The 17,033-nt window shown below is 42.1% G+C and overlaps 1 protein-coding gene and 1 long non-coding RNA gene across 3 annotated transcripts in view; one reads left to right on the forward strand and one right to left on the reverse strand.

The window, feature by feature from the left end:
* The window catches only part of LOC120812263 (low-density lipoprotein receptor class A domain-containing protein 3-like), a 79,947-nt gene that overhangs the window by 39,287 nt on the left and 23,627 nt on the right, over positions 1-17,033 (reverse strand). The window contains exon 2 of the mRNA XM_040168095.2: positions 13,715-13,861. Within this exon, the coding sequence (XP_040024029.1) occupies positions 13,715-13,861 (147 nt within the window). The remainder of the gene's footprint in view (positions 1-13,714; positions 13,862-17,033) is intronic.
* On the forward strand, positions 100-2,479 carry LOC120812276 (uncharacterized). Of its 2 annotated transcripts, XR_013455170.1 has the most exons (4): positions 100-1,093; positions 1,198-1,266; positions 1,715-1,861; positions 2,113-2,479. It is a non-coding gene; the product is annotated as an uncharacterized LOC120812276 (long non-coding RNA). The 2 variants fall into 2 exon arrangements; XR_005710567.2 differs by having other exon boundaries at positions 439-1,266; positions 2,113-2,172.

The following is a 17,033-nucleotide window of genomic DNA, read 5'->3' on the forward strand; positions in this document are numbered from 1 at the left end:
ATTACCTTGCTAAATATAGTTTTGGAAATAGCAACATTAAGCTCCTACGCGGTGTATCAGGCAAACACTTACGTCATCAGCCATTATTTCCGACATCATTGGAGAGCTTTTGAACTCATCACTGTCAAAATCACTGTCAAAAATCCATATAAAAAATTCGCGGGCAAAAGTCCATCTCGCGCAAGCAAAAGTCGGTGATTTGCCTCAGTCCTGTGAAAGCTGACAGAGAAGTAAGTTTGTTCCTCTCTAAATGAGATAAGAAAATGAAGAATATGAAGAATAACTGACATTAATTGAGTATTTATATTGTATAACCCTATAAGTATAACCCTTTTTTACAAAAGAAACAATTAAGTGACTAGAGTTGTTTAAAATGTTTAAGCTAGCGGTTAGATTATCTTGGTTAGCAAAAGCGGTTTCCAAATAGTGGTCATCAATTTTTTAATGCAGTTTAGCGTTTTAGGCAAACGTAATGCTCTCTTTAATACAATATATTAACCTTATACGTTTGTGATAACCATATACTAATGAAGCAACACAATATGAAATAAAAGAAACGTTTTAGAAAATAATGTGTACTAACCTACTACATAGCTTTTTCTTAATGCTTTGTGTTTATTTTAATATTTCAGAATGGCATTAAAGACGCTTTTGACAACAAAGCCTCCAACACCCTATTTTCGCCCCCCGCCAATCCACCTATGTGTGGTGTTGGTGGTGGAGCAGCCCAGGGTGGTGGCCTGGGAGTTTGACTCAAATGGTGCGAGACCAGCACAGACAAAAATTAATATTCTGGCCGCACTAACAGATGGAGATTCAGTGGCCAAAGTCACTGTATTCGAGGAGTTTGGCAAAAGATTTAAGGAGGGTGGGAGTTATAATGTAAAGGGGCTGTCCCTGAGAGGGCAGTCCCCCCCCATATCAATTAAATATAACTAAGGACACGCTGTTCTTTAGGAGCGCTCCTATAGCGCTCAGTGCAGCGCTCAAACGTGAAGCAGAGCTTCTAATACACCCCCCCTCTCCACTGACTCCGCTGAGCACCTGCCGGGATGCCAGGGGCCTGATAACCGTGGAGGGCGAGGTGGTCGAGGTAAATTAAGTTTCAGCCTACGGTGGTTTAAAAAGGAAACAGGTTTAATATTAGCTGCAAATTGGTATAAAATGTCAATTAACTGAAACATCCATTTTGTTCAGCTGTCAGCTTTAAAAGAAATCGCGACAGGGAGAGACGTCGTTCCATTGCGCAACGTCACGATGCAGCAGGTAGGCAGTCCACTTCATTCATACATACATATATATAATAAAATGTATTTATTAATTTAGATAGCTGAGTAATTACGCTACATATATCGTATGAAGGCAAATAACTGTCAAAAATCCAAATCCATGTCAAACATTTGCGGGCAAAAATCCATGCTCGCGCACACATGAAACATTCGCCAACTTTTGCTGCGCGAGATGGACTTTTGCCCGCGAATGTTTGACATGGATTTGGATTTTTGACAGTTATTTGCCTTCATACGAGTCCTCAGACACATATATATATAATCTATATATATATATATATATATATATATATATATATATATATATATATATATATATATATATATATATATATATATAGAGAGAGAGAGAGAGAGAGAGAGAGAGAGAGAAAGAAAGAGAGAATTAAAGTAATTAAAATATTATTTCACATTACCTTCTACAGGGGGAATCACAGATGTCGCTGTGTTTCTGGAGGGAGGCGGCCGTATGGCAGCTGCAGGTGGGGGCCCACATTAAAGTTTCCCATCTTAAAGCTGGGAGGTCTAACTATGGGCTCAGACTCCAGTCCACAAACTTTTCCACCATCGAGGTAGGCCTACTTGTTTTTTTATGAAATTGAAACAAACTTTTTAGACAATCTTTACACTATGTGGCTTCAACAGCAAAGTTTGATTGGGTGATGTTATGTTAAATTTGAAGTGGCTATTTAAAAAAAAAAGTTGAATAAATTATAATGCAATGCCTCCGTGCTGGGGTTATTTTATTTGCCTGCTTAAAAACGATAATGATTGCTCTGGATTGCGGCTGACAGCGGGATAATGTCTACTTTTCTCTCAACAGGAGGTACGCTCAGAGGACATCGTGGGGGCACTCGGGGTGATGGAGATTGAGGGAGATCCGTGGAACCTCAACCTTCTCCTAGAAGATGGCCGTACCGTCTTAATTGAGGAGAGATTGTTGGAGCCAATCGAACTTGTCATGATTGAACCTGTGATAAAAGTTCAAATTAAAATGACAAGAAACAAGGTGCAGGCGATTGAAGTGGCGAAAAATTAAAAATTCTACTGTTATAAAATGTATATGTTTATAAGATTGTGTTCATAATGTATTAGTTATGTGTTCATTTTGTTTTGACTTGTTACTTATGTTCAATTGTTTTTTACGCTTGTTTATAATTGTTATTTGTTGCAATAAATATTCAACCGTAGCAATGTTGTCCGTCACTGTTCATTTTGAATGCTGCATGTGACTTATTTTCAGTAGAGGTTTCTTATCCCTTTAGCAATGATGGCTGGTGGAACACTTCCTATAGGGCCATCCAATCAATTTCAGCAAACATTCAAGTATTAGTTAATAAAAACAATTAAGGTATCAAAAGCATTAGTACCTTGCAGTTGGGTATAATTTATTCCAGCACTAAAAAAGCAGTAAATAACACTGACATCTTATTTCTGTCACCCTCACAGGTAATTCAGTATAATATTTATACATTTTATATTATGTTTCGTTCAAACTATGACGTTATCAATTGATAGACCTCATCAAAAACATTACAGTAAGAATTGCCTCCATGGGGGTTATATTTTGAAATGTTGGCATTGGGGAAGGTAGAAGGACACTAGAGAGAGCAAAGGTGAAAGAGAGGGAGGGAGGAAGAGCGAGAAAGGGAGAGAAAGTGAGGAAGGGAGAGGGGGAGGAATGGAAAGAGAGGAGGAGGAAGGGAGAAAGAGTGGGGGGGGAGAAAGAAAGAGGGGGAGGAAGGGAGAGGGGGAGAATGAGATAGAGGGAGAGAGAGGAGGAGAAATAGACAGACAGACTGAGTGATTAACAGTGAGAAGAGGTCAGGGTGGAGGGGGGCGGGGGGGCGAGTGTCTTTATCATATTGGTCTGTTGACAGAAAGCATAGCTGCGTCATGTGACTCCACTAATCACGTCATAGGAGCAACTGTGAGTCACAGACAGATCTTGCAGCGTGTGAGCGAGTAACCACGGCAACGACGCACCTGTGCTAATTAACGAGCTGCTGCAAAAGGCAGCGAGTTACACAGAATCCACACCTCAAACAAATGACATTCAGCGCAAAACTATAACAGCTATCTAAAAAATACGGCGTTTTTTACGAGACCCAAGACTCTACCGAACGCATGGATGTGTGTTTTGTGTCTGTGCGGTAATAAATACGGCTCCTATGGCCGTTGACAAAACGTGTACCTTCTGGATTTTTTGAGAAATATGTCGGCAGATTTGTATTGGAGCCTATGGGGCTTTTAGCAGAGGTTGTGTGACTGTTGGTCTCCGTAGGCCACAACTAAAGAACTCTGGGATTCCATGAACGCATTAATCCAATCAGCACAACCATGCCCTCATTAATCTGAAGAAATGAAGCCTCTAGAGCAGGGATCTCAAACTCAATTTACCTAGGGGCCGCTGGAGGTATAGTCTGGGTGAGGCTGGGCCGCATCATGTATTCCACAAAAAAAAGGCTTCAAGTATTCAAAAAAAAAGGTCAACTGAACCAATCTTCTCAATCTTAACAAGTCAGAACATGCAGAACATGAACAGTTCTTCAGAACATAGGCTTCATTTACTTCCTTCTAATCCTTGCTGCCAGAGACTTGGCAGCGCTTCCTCTCACACAGCTGAGCCACATTTGGCTTGAGGGAGGAGGCAACTGAGACCCTCAGTATGGCTTTATGGTGCTCATCTTTAAGTCTGGACCTGAACTTTGACTTATTGAAGTTCATTGTGGAGAAGAGCTTTTCACACAGATAGGTGCTGCCAAAAAGGCACATGGTCCGCTTGAACATCCTGGAAAGCTCAGGGAAGGTGGGGGGCAGTTTTCTCAAAAATTGTCCAAGCTCCACTGTTTTTCCACTCACCTCCCTGAACTTGGCTTTGAGGTCAGTATTGCACTGCAGATCAATTAGCTCCATCTGCAGGACAGGGGGGGCATCCTCCACATCAAAGGAGAAGGGGTCAGCAAAAATGTGAAAAGTGGCTCTGTGTGTCTTGAAGTCTGCAAACCTCTGATCAAATTCTTCCTGTAGCTTTCCAATGGTATTAGCATACTTCTCACCACTGAATGTTGTGCCTGAATCCATGAGTGCCTTGCATGCTGGGAAATGGCAGAGGTTTGTCTGGAAAAGCTGGGCTTTCCATAACACAAGTTTTTTGGAGAATGCTCTGACATTGTCATATGCAGCACTGACAAGCTGGTCCTGACCTTGTAACTTCTTGTTCAGTACATTCAGCTCCTGTGTGACGTCAACAAGAAAAGCTAAGTCCATTAGACATTTAGGATCATTTAGCACAGGAACAGTCATCCCATCCTTCTCCATGAAGGCTTTCACTTCTGCTCTTAACTTAAAAAACCTCTTCAAGACCTTCCCCCTGCTGAGCCAACGTACCTCGGTGAAGTAGAGCACGTCCTCGTATTCTGACTCTATTTCCGCCAAAAAGTCGCGGAACTGCCGATGCTTTAAAGCCCTGGATCTGATATGGTTGATGATTTTCACAACGTCAGACATCACATTGTCAAACCTCATGATCTTGCTGCAAAGGGCCTGCTGGTGGATAATGCAGTGCAGAGCAATGGCATCTTCCACACCCTCCTCTTCCAGTTTCCTTTCAACAAGCGCCACAAGTCCGTTTTTCCTCCCTGTCATTGACGGCGCTCCGTCGGTCGTTATTCCAGCCAAACCCTTCCATTGTAAGCCGGCATCCTCAATGGAATCACACAGCTGGCGGAATATCTCCTGGGCAGTGGTCTGGCCATGCATTGCAATCACTGAGAGCAACTCCTCCGTAACTTCAAAATTGTTATCAACGCCACGGACATATATTGCGAGCTGCGCTGTGTCAGTGACGTCTGTGCTCTCATCAAGAGCAAGTGAGTATGAATGGAAATGTTTAGCTTTCTCACGCAGTTGATCATAAATGTTGCCTGACATGTCAGAAATGCGCTCTGCCACTGTGTTGGCTGAAATGCTGATGTTACTAAACTGAGCCTTTTTTTCCGGGCAGACTATACTTGCAGCCTGTAACATGCACTGTTTGATGAACTCGCCGTCTTTGAATGGCTTCCCTGCTTTAGCAATCATCTCACTCACCACGTAGCTGGCTTTGATAGCCGCTTCACTCTCTTTGCTTGCTTTTTTGAAAAAATCTTGTTGCCTCAGTAGACATGTTTTAAGTTTGGCGACCCGGTCCTCTCGCTCATCTCCCAGGTATTTTCCATACTCCTCAGCATGTTTAGTTGAGTAATGACGTCTGATGTTATACTCCTTGTGCACCGCAACTTTATCCATGCATATTAGACACGTTGGGATGTCCCTGTGCTCAACAAAAAAATATTCCGTCTCCCACTTCTCCTGAAATTGTCTGTGCTCATCGCCAATTTTTCTCTTCACGGCAGGTTTTGAAAAAGACATGACTGGGGCTGACAAAAACCGTATAGCACTAGGTGACAAGATATATTTTCCCTCCACTTGTTCATCCAAACATGTTGAAGTGACCAATTGCTAATTCGCGCTGTTGTCACGAGCCTGAGCTACGGGCGGTAGCGCGGGAAGAGGGGGGGCTGCCGGGGCTGCAGCCCCCCCTCGTCAGAGGGTCTGCCTCTCTCTGCCAGAGTGGAAGAAATCTTACATCTTGTTTTAAAAATAAAACCAACAAAAAATAAAAACATATAACATATTTATTCTGTGTCGAATGGGTTTGATTTGAGTTATTGTGATATGTGAAAAAAAATGCGCGGGCCGCACAAACACAAAGATTTGATTTCAGGCAGGGGGCCACAAAACATTGTCCTGCGGGCCGCAATTGGCCCGCGGGCCGCGAGTCTGAGACCCCTGCTCTAGAGTGTATACTTTGGCTGCAAGGACAGAAGTTCCATATTTTTTTAACCAGATTCCTGCGATGCCCCACACTCTAGCCCTCGAGGTTCCCACTCTAGCAGACGCAATACACACTCATGTAAAAGTCAGAAACGGAGCGAAGAACTAGTGAAACATAATCAGTGATTATGAAAAAAGTACAATAGATATCAAGAAGCAGTTTTTTTCATAAAATAGTTGAGACTTGTGTCAACATTTGAAAGTTGAAATGGTGTCTGTAGCTGAAAGATTTGCGAAGCTGAAAAATCTGAAAGTTGAAGAAGTTTAAGGAGGATTTGAAAACAAACTCCATTTTAAAACCATGTTAAAATATTAATGATTATTGATTTATATAAATTCAAGCATAAGAGGTAGAAAGCTGAAAAGTCATAGCCCTCAAGCCAGAAAGGAGCTGAACATTTTAATATTTGAACGGTTTTAATAGCTGAAAGTGTGAAGGAGTTGAAAGGTGCCGCGGAAGAAATAGAATAAGTTGAAATAAAGAAGAGAAGAACAATACTTGGAATGCTTAATGCATTCCAACTAACTAGAAAAGGCATTTCCTGCTGAAAATGCGTTGGAATGCAAAAAGCTGAAAGCTGCACTGAATATTTAAAAATAGCTGAAAATACAGAAAGTTGAAGGGAATTTGAATATATTTGCTGAAATGACAGATATTTGAAAAGCTGAAATTAATTTGAAATTGTTGAAAATACAGAAATGGGAGAAGCTGAAAGGAATTTCAATAGATTTGCTGAAAAAGCAGAAATGAAAACAGCTGAAATAAATGTGAAATATTGCAAAAAAGAATACAGAAATTAATATTAAAACATTGCTGTTAATAGAGGCATAAGAAAAGCAGAAATTATTTTAAAGAACTGCTGAAAATACAGGAAGTGGGGAAGCTGAATTTCAATAGATTTTCTAAAAAATACAGAAGTTGCAGGAGCTTAATTGACTTTTAAAAAGTACAGAAATAACAAAAGCTGAGATGAATAAAAAGAGGTTTCAAATTGTTTGTAGTAATAATAGTAGTAGTAGTATTAGTTATAGTTGTAATTGTGGTATTAGTAGTACTAGCAGTAGAAGTTGGTTTAGTATCAATAGCAGTAGAAACAGCTGTAATACTAACACTATTAGCCATAGTAGTATTTGTAATAACATTAGTAGTAGTTGTAGTATTAATAGCAGTAGAAATACTAGTAGTATGGTAGTAGAAGTATCAGTTGTAGTACTAGGAGTACTAGTAATATTCGTAGTGGTTGTAGTAGTATTTGAAAGAGCAATACGTATTTCAACGAAACCGCTTCATTCTGAGCTTCATGGTTAAGGTACAGATAATCATTGAGGCTTTAATTTTGTAATGCTGGAATTGGGTGAAGGGGGGTTGGGAGACAGAATGTTTGTTATTCAAACTAAGAAGTTTTTAATTAATAGGCCTCATCACAAACATTACAGTAAAAATTCCCTCCATGGGGCTTTTATTTTGAAATTATTGGATTGGGTGGGGTGGGGGGGTGTAGATAGAGGGAGGGAGGGTGAGAGGGTGAGGAAGGGAGGGGTGGTGAGGAAGAGATAGAGGGAGAGAGAGAGAGAGGAGAATTAGACAGACTGACTGACTGAGAGTGATTAACAGTGAGAAGAGGTCAGGGTGGAGGGGGGAGGGGAGGGCGAGTGTCTTTATCATATTGGTCTGTTGACAGAAAGCATAGCTGCGTCATGTGACTCCACTAATCAGGTCATAGGAGCAGCTGTGAGTCACAGACAGAGATCTTGCAGCGTGTGAGCGAGTAACCACGACAACAACGCACCTGTGCTCATTAACGAGCTGCTGCAAAAGGCAGACACAGGACAGCGAGTTACACAGAATCCACACCTCAAACAAATGACATTCAGCGCAAAACTATAACAGCTATCTAAAAAATACGGTGTTTTGACGAGACCCAAGACTCTACCGAACGCATGGATGTGCTTTTTATGTCTGTCCGGTAATAAATACGGCTCCTATGGCCGTTGACAAAACGTGTACCTTCTGGATTTTTGTGAGAAATATGTCGGCAGATTTGTATTGGAGCCTATGGGGCTTTTGGCAGAGGTTGTGTCACTCTAACACTCCTTAAGCCAAAACTAAAGAACTCTGGGATTCCATGAACGCATTAATCCAATCAGCACAACCATGCCCTCATTAATCTGAAGAAATGAAGCCTCTAGAGTGTATACTTTAGCTGCAAGGACAAAAGTTCCATATTTTTTAAACCAGATTCTGGCGCTGCCTCACACTCTAGCCCTCGAGGTCCCCACTCTAGCAGACGCAATACACACTCATGTAAAAGTCAGAAACGGAGCGAAGAACTAGTGAAACATAATCAGTGATTATGAAAAAAGTACAACAGATATCCACAAGCAGTTTTTTTCATAAAATATATATTTATATAAATTCAAGCATAAGAGGTAGAAAGCTGAAAAGTCATAGCCCTAAAGCCAGAAAGGAGCTGAACATTTTAATATTTGAAGGGTTTTAATAGCTGAAAATGTGAAGGAGTTGAAAGGGGGCAGGTAAGAAATAGAAGATGAAGAAGAAGAAACTATAAAATGCATTTCCTGCTGAAAATGCGTTGGAATGCAAAAAGCTGAAAGCTGAAATGAATATTTAAAAATAGCTGAAAATACAGAAAGTTGAAGGGAATTTGAATACATCTGAAATTACAGATATTAGAAAAGCTGAAATGAATTTGAAATTACTGAAAATACAGAAATGGGAGAAGCTGAAAGGAATTTCAATTGATTTGCTGAAAAATCAGAAATGAAAACAGCTGAAATAAATGTGAAATATGGCAAAAAAAGAATATAGAAATGAATATTAAAACATTGCTGTTAATAGAGGCATAAGAAAAACTGAAATTATTTTAAAGAATTGCTGAAAATACAGGAAGTGGGGAAGCTGAATTCCATCAGATTTTCTAAGAAGTTGCAGGAGCTTAATTGAATTTAAAAAGTACAGAAATAACAAAAGCTGAGATGAATAAAAAGAGGTTTAAAATTGTTTGTAGTAATATTAGTAGTAGTAGTTATAGTTGTAATTGTGGTATTAGTAGTACTAGCAGTAGAGCAGTAATAGTAGGTTTAGTATCAATAGCAGTAGAAACAGCTGTAATACTATTAGCCATAGTAGTATTTGTAATAACATTAGTAGTAGTTGTAGTATTAATAGCAGTAGAAATACTAGTAGTATGATAGTAGAAGTATCAGTAGTAGTACTAGAAGTACGAGTAATATTCGTAGTGGGGGACAGAATGTTTGTTATTCAAACTAAGACGTTTTTAATTAATAGGCCTCATCACAAACCTTACAGTAAAAATTCCCTCCATGGGGCTTTTATTTTGAAATTATTGGATTGGGTGGGGGGGTGTAGATAGAGGGAGGGTGAGAGGGTGAGGAAGGGAGGGGTGGTGAGGAAGAGATAGAGGGAGAGAGAGAGGAGGAGAAATAGACAGACATACTGACTGAGTGAGTGATTAACAGTGAGTAGAGGTCAGGGTGGAGGGGGGAGGGGGCGAGTGTCTTTATCATATTGGTCTGTTGACAGAAAGCATAGCTGCGTCATGTGACTCCACTAATCAGGTCATAGGAGCAGCTGTGAGTCACAGACAGATCCTGCACCGTGTGTACGAGTAACCACGGCAACGGCGCACCTATTGGATTGGGTGGGGTGGGGGGGTGTAGATAGAGGGAGGGAGGGTGAGAGGGTGAGGAAGGGAATGGTGGTGAGGAAGAGATAGAGAGGGAGAGGGGAGGAGAATTAGACATACTGACTGACTGAGAGTGATAAACAGTGAGAAGAGGTCAGGGTGGAGGGGGGAGGGGGGAGAGTGTCTTTATCATATTGGTCTGTTGACAGAAAGCATAGCTGCGTCATGTGACTCCACTAATCAGGTCATAGGAGCGAGCAGCTGTGAGCCACAGACAGAGATCCTGCAGCGTGTGAGCGAGTAACCACGGCAACGGCGCACCTGTGCTCATTAACGAGCTGCTGCAAAGGGCAGACACAGGACAGCTGTAATGGGAAAATGATATGTGACCCTTTTAAATGCTTCATTCGTATAACCAGTTTATTAGTTGCAAGTGCTTAGGTCACAAAGGCCCTGACATAAGAACTGATGTCTCCCACTTGGATTAGATGTTTCCAGCGGCATAGCTGTAGAGACTGAACAAAGTGTTTGTTATGTCTATGACCACCTTTGTTTAAGCATGTTGGGAGAGCAAGGACACGGTCAAAGAACTGACGTGTCTCACATGCGCAAGGTGTTCCCAGTACCCTGGCTGTAGAGACTCAACAAGATGGTTAACGGTTTCTGTTGACGCCACCGATATCTAAGTTTAGGTATAAGAACTGCCTCGATGTGTTGGGAGGAAAAAGGAGGTTCTTGACAGTCTACTGACCACGTAGCTGTTGTGACCCTTTTTCCCTTGCAAGGAAATAAACGGAGAAAAGACATACTTGACTCAGAGCCTTTGATTCTTACTTAACGATTGTCTGTGCAAAATCTTCCACCACACAGCGAGTTACACAGAATCCACACCTCAAACAAATGACATTCAGCGCAAAACTATAACAGCTATATAAAAAATATGCTGTTTGTGCGAGACCCAAGACTCTACCGAACGCAGGGAGGTGTTATTCATGTCTGTCCGGTAAAAAATACGGCTCCTGACAAAGTTTACAAAACGTGTACCTTCTGGATTTTTTGAGAAATATGTCGGCAGATTTGTATTGGAGCCTATGGGGCTTTTAGCAGAGGTTGTGTGACTTTTGGTCTCCGTAGGCCACAACTAAAGAACTCTGGGATTCCATGAACGCATTAATCCAATCAGCACAACCATGCCCTCATTAATCTGAAGAAATTAAGCCTCTAGAGTTTATACTTTGGCTGCAAGGACAGAAGTTCCATATTTTTTAAACCAGATTCTGCGATGCCCCACACTCTAGCCCTCGAGGTCCCCACTCTAGCAGACGCAATACACACTCATGTAAAAGTCAGAAACGGAGCGAAGAACTAGTGAAACATAATCAGTGATTATGAAAAAAGTACAAAAGATATCAACAAGCAGTTTTTTTCATAAAATAGTTGAGACTTGTGTCAACATTTGAAAGTTTAAATGGTGTCTGTAGCTGAAAGATTTGTGAAGCTGAAAAATCTGAAAGTTGAAGAAGTTTGGGAGGATTTGAAAACAAACTCCATTTGAAAACCATGTTAAAATATTAATGATTATTGATTTATATAAAGTCAAGCATAAGAGGTAGAAAGCTGAAAAGTCATAGCCCTCAAGCCAGAAAGGAGCTGAACATTTTAATATTTGAACGGTTTTAATAGCTGAAAGTGTGAAGGAGTTGAAAGGTGCCGCGGAAGAAATAGAAGATGAAGAATAAAGATTCGAAGAACAATACTTGGAATGCATCGTTAATGCATTCCAACAATAAAGATTCGAAGAACAATACTTGGAATGCTTAATGCATTCCAACAATAAAGATTCGAAGAACAATACTTGGAATGCTTAATGCATTCCAACAATAAACTCGGGATGGAGATACAACATCTGCTCTCTGCCCAGACTGTTATTGAAGTGCAAGCGAAAGGTATTCACGTGACTCGAGTCGACCCATTTGCTAGACGGTACCGAAAGAGCAAACAAACAAGAGCAACGGGGCCATGGGAGGAGGAGGGCATAAACAATCTGACCATTAGAGAGACAACTCGACCGACACACACGATCGAGCAAATGCCCACCAGGTTTGCCGGGAATTAAAGTTACGTGGAGAAAGATTTCTGCTGGTGAACAATGCCGGTCAGAGACATCGTTAGTTCATGCGTGGGGTTGTTGGGTCTCGCAAAGCACTTTCGTACCGATTGGGCCGAAACGATCAAAGTACTTGAGCCCCAGAGAGTGAGTGCATTGCAAAGTTAACATATTTCGTACGGATTCAAAAGAGAATTGATCTTTCCACGCTCGTCCAAACCACTTGCAAGTCCAAATTGATTTGTTCTCCTTTGTGTTCCCCATTCGATAGTTTCCAAAATGATCATCATTTAATAAGACACGAGGGATCAACACATGACCCCCAGGCTAAATATATATATATATAGATACTTCCCCAGGCTAAATATATATATATATATATACTTCTTCTCATTATATATATATATATATATAGAATGAGAAGAAGTCAACAAATGTGCAGTTAGCAAATGTATCATCCCCTCTGTTAAATATGTGTGTGTGTGTGTGTGTGTGTGTGTGTGTGTGTGTTGGTTTGTGTGTTTTTCTTAAGAGGGGTGTCTAATTAGGATGGTGCTTGCAGAGAATCCAGCAGTGCCGCCTCAAAGCTGGCACACGTTTTGCTCTCCTCAGATAATAGACATCCGGCTCCTGCTGCAGCCACCGTTAACGAGTCCTCCTCTTTACTTCCTCCCCTTGGCTTTCTCCTTCGTCTCCCCCCCCTCCTCCGCCCGTCTGGCTGACCCCTGCAGATCCCCTCGTGCAGCTCAAGGTTTGTCTGGGGAGTTTTGCGGAGCAGTCGCCGGAGGTATCGACTGACAAGTAGCCGTCTATTTCAGCATAATTAGCCCTACTTATGCCAGAGGAGATAACGTGGGCGCTGACAACAAAACACGAACGGTCCTCTGACAACCAGAGAAGCCAGCTGAGCGTGACGCTTGAGGATAACTTGTTTTTATCTTCACCCATACAGCACGTAGTCAGCAGAAAGACAAGAAAGTCTTATTGTCTGAGGGTTCGAATCGAAAGAACTCGAGATGAATTTGAGTGCAACGAATGAAACGCTACATGCGCGACTAGATGGAAGAGGAGCACTTAATGTATCTCATTCGGATGAAATTAACCTCAATCCATCGGAATAACAGTTGCTGACAGGTTAAGGCCAATGAACAAGAAGAATCTGGGACACAGGACCCATCCATCCAAGTGGTGCGTGACTTATTTAAAGTTACAGGGATATCTAACAACAAAACTGTACATAAACTATGTAGTCTAGGACATCTCTTCAGATGTTCCTATATGCGTATTAAAGTCTATCTCCATCAGCGCTCTCATCTCGGCGTGGAGCTCTCGCCGAGACGGTGGCGGGGGAAGAGGCAGAGCGGCGGGCCAGAGAGATCAAAGCCAACTAAAAGTGAAGATCCAAACGGAACTATTACTGCAGCCTTACAGTAGAATTATGCATGCGCTACTATCGCTGCACGCAGAAGAAGTAATCGGCCTTTGCTTTGATGGTATTAAGATTCGTGCTGGTGCTGACGCGGCTCTAACAGCCAGCAGGACGGATGCACGCTGGTGAGGCGCGGGGACGGATCGTGCAAGACGCTTTGTTTAAATCGGCGGACAATTAGGATTACACGGCCTTTACGGCTCAATGGGTGTAGCGATGGGAGAATGTTTGATTGCAGAGAGGAGTTGAGGAATTGAGATCTGGCGTCTCCAAATGGGCTGTCCTCACGCGCTCGCACGGCTACGGCCTGTAAACAAGGTAATGAGGTCTAGATTGCACTCACGGCAGCCTTTCTCGTCGCTCATGTCAAAGCAGTCGGGGAATCCATCACACTGCCACCCACCCAGGACACACTTCCCGTTGCCGCACATGAAGTTTCCCGGGATGTTGCACTCCGTGGTGAAGTTGTTCCCCGGGAGAAGCTGGCTCTCTGGTGACACACAAACAGAACAACACAGGCAGACAAGAGAAAGAGAAGCGATTATTAAACCCGAGATATTGCATTCCCCCCGCGATGTGCATCAGCACAATCAAACAGGAAGACAGTTATTATCTCCATTCACTAAAGATAGCAAGAGAAGCAATAAAGGCAGTGTCTCTCTTTAAAAAGCTATATCAATCTCGTTGCAAATAAACACAGTGCGACATCGTGAATACAGAACGGAAGCGGGGGGTCATTCAGTGTTAACAGCGTGGTGTGCGTAAGAACCAAGTTTAGCGCTTGGCAGTTTCCCAATCGAGCAGATGACACATCCAACAACAATCCCATGCAACAAAAAAAAAGAAGGAGGACGTGGTGCCTCGGACATAGACGCATGTGTACACATACACACACACACACACACACACACACACACACGCGCGCGCACACACAAACGCACACGCTGACCAGGAATCAAAGCCACATGTGCCCCGAGCTTATTCCGGGAATTTCTAGTTGACGCAGTGCAGCTGTGGTATAATGGTCTGGAATGTGAAACATGGTCTATTTGCGGAGGTTTGATACTATGCGGAGAACACTTTAAGCTCGTAAACAACGCTATAGGGCGGTAATGAGCAGCTCGGGACAGGCCCAGGAACACTTCTATGCTGCAGTGCTGGACACCTCATTTCACTATGGAGTAGGACGGAGGAGCAGTGGACCTTCAGGCCTCAAGTGACGGTGTTCTTAACCAGTAACTCTTTCTTACACCACGCAGATAAATATTATTATTTCTAAGAGATCATTCAGAAATGCCATATTTCAGAGCGTTCAAAGGGATGAAACATGTCATATCACAGTGCTGTTTGAAGACACGGCCTCTGTTCTTTCTTCATGTCAAAATAAATCATATAAATTAATTCACTTTGTGCTATGCAAATACGTGAATACTGCCTTCCCGAAAAAACAAAACAGATAGTGGACTGTTTGTGTTTTCTCATTAGTGTCACCTGTGTGGTGGAAAATTTCAGTGATTACAATACAAATCCCAACAGGAATACAAAAACAACCAAATGTCACTACATCTATTTTAGAAAAACACCGCCATATTCCCTCAGTCTCCCCCCAGCTCGTCCCTTCCTGTCCTTGTTCATTTCCGTCTGCTCTGTCAATGTCGGACACCCTTAATTCTCATTCTGACTCGTTCCTCATAACGTAACCTTGATGTTATAGTTCCACACTATGGATTCCTACCAGCAATGAAATAAAATGCCGAAAATACATCACTTTGGAACTTTACAACTCGGCTGTCCCGTTCCATTGGTCCTATGAGCGCGGCCGAGCGGCGCAGCCCTCCAGGCGCTGATTTGGAGGTCACAATCATGCCAGCGTATCCCAGCATGCAGTGCGGGCCCGGCGAGAATTTAGTTTATTCAGGACGGAAGCAGCGCGGGGGAGAGTTCAGATTTAAATGTAATGTTAAGTAACGTTACATATTAGTTCATAAAATGGCTTAAGCTAGGTGACGTTGGTAACCAATGTCGTATCTATGTCGTACAAAAAAAGGTACTTTAACGCCTCAACTCTAACAGTAACAGTAACATAACCACCTCATTACAAAGGTAACTGTGGCCGCACAGCTCATTAGAGACTGCTCTGTGTGCTTATTAACTGAATAATAGCAACGCCGCCGAGGTCACCGGGACAACGTGAACGGACATGACAGCGCGTCCCAGCACAGGAAATCACTCACCGCCCAAACCACCGGTGCGTGTTGTTGCTCGGAGCAACTGTGGTCCCTCGGTGAGTGTGTGAGGGAGAGCCGGAGGAGATAAGGCAGGGATGACGCCGGACGTCTATGTATCTTGCTGGGGGAAGTGTAGACCAATTACTCGGGGTAAATATTGACTATACTATCCTTGCCTGTGCACACCCACACCTTCCCCATCCGCCACTATGTTTGTGTCCACTAAGGTCCTATTTGGACCGTTCAATCATATAGCGCAGAATCTTTTTATTTCTTTTTATAATTAGCGTTTACATTCAGGCTGAGTTTCACAGGCTGAAATTCTTCACTACATCTCTTTGGTCAGCTGCTGTTGCTCTCTGAGCACAGTGCACCTCTCTTACCTCTATTATAATTTAAAACAGAACAAAAACTAATTTTCCAGTTCTGGATAATACTAAAGGCACATCTGGAATAGTTTTGAATATTTTCTATTAAAAAAAAAGTAAATGTTTATTTTACATTAAATAAAAAATAGGGGACACCTAGAGGGGACTCCCCACTCTAAGTGGGGAGATGTTTATTTGTCGTGCATGGAGTAATATTTGTCATAGTGATGAATACTAATGTTAAGTTCATATTCTTTAGTTAATAAATATATAAATAATATCTCCAGAGGTAATAGGCCGTTAGCCTTTTAATACTTATTGTTTGATGTTACAGTATTATTGGTCAGTTGTGTATTCACGCTTTATAGCCAATGGTGATTGGTTTGGAAAACAACAGGGAAGACACGTGACTGGAAAGTGCTGGAAGTTTTGTGTATTTGTGAGCCTGGAAACGGAGGAAAACCGAAGCCGAAACCCCGTTGGACGGAGCGGAAGAGAAGCAGCAGAGGTCGCCATCGAGGGAGCCGAGCTTGCTAGCCATGGTGCGCGAGTTTCCACGCTCTCAATTTTTTGACAGTGATTTCAGGACACTCAATTTTTTGCCAGACCAAACAGGCCTACAACGTGTTTTTTTCCCCCCGTACATATCGTTGCCGTAAGTAACTGGAACATGTGTGGCTGTGTGTGTGATTGGGCCCAACACCGCATCGGCTAATACTTGTTTCAAGTATGATTGGAGGGGGGAGTTTTTGTTGTTATTGTTGAGAACTCTGGTATTCTCCGAGTTGTGGAACGGGAACATTTCGACCATTTATTTTGATGTAACGTCATTGATACTAGTGGGGTGTATCACTGAATTTAGAGTTTATTATTTACGTTTTGGGGAAGTTTTGGTCATTTATTTTTGTCTATTTGGTAATATTGTGTTTTGGGGGAAAGTAATTATTGTATTTAAATAAACAAGGGCGTTACCCTATTTATTTTACTTTTGTTAAAATAACAACCATCTCTGGGTCTCATTATTTTTTAAATAGCTTCTTGTTAAAAGGTTTTACAATACATCGAA

This window comes from Gasterosteus aculeatus, chromosome Y (genome assembly GCF_964276395.1).
Source record: "Gasterosteus aculeatus chromosome Y, fGasAcu3.hap1.1, whole genome shotgun sequence".
Classification (NCBI taxonomy): domain Eukaryota; kingdom Metazoa; phylum Chordata; class Actinopteri; order Perciformes; family Gasterosteidae; genus Gasterosteus; species Gasterosteus aculeatus.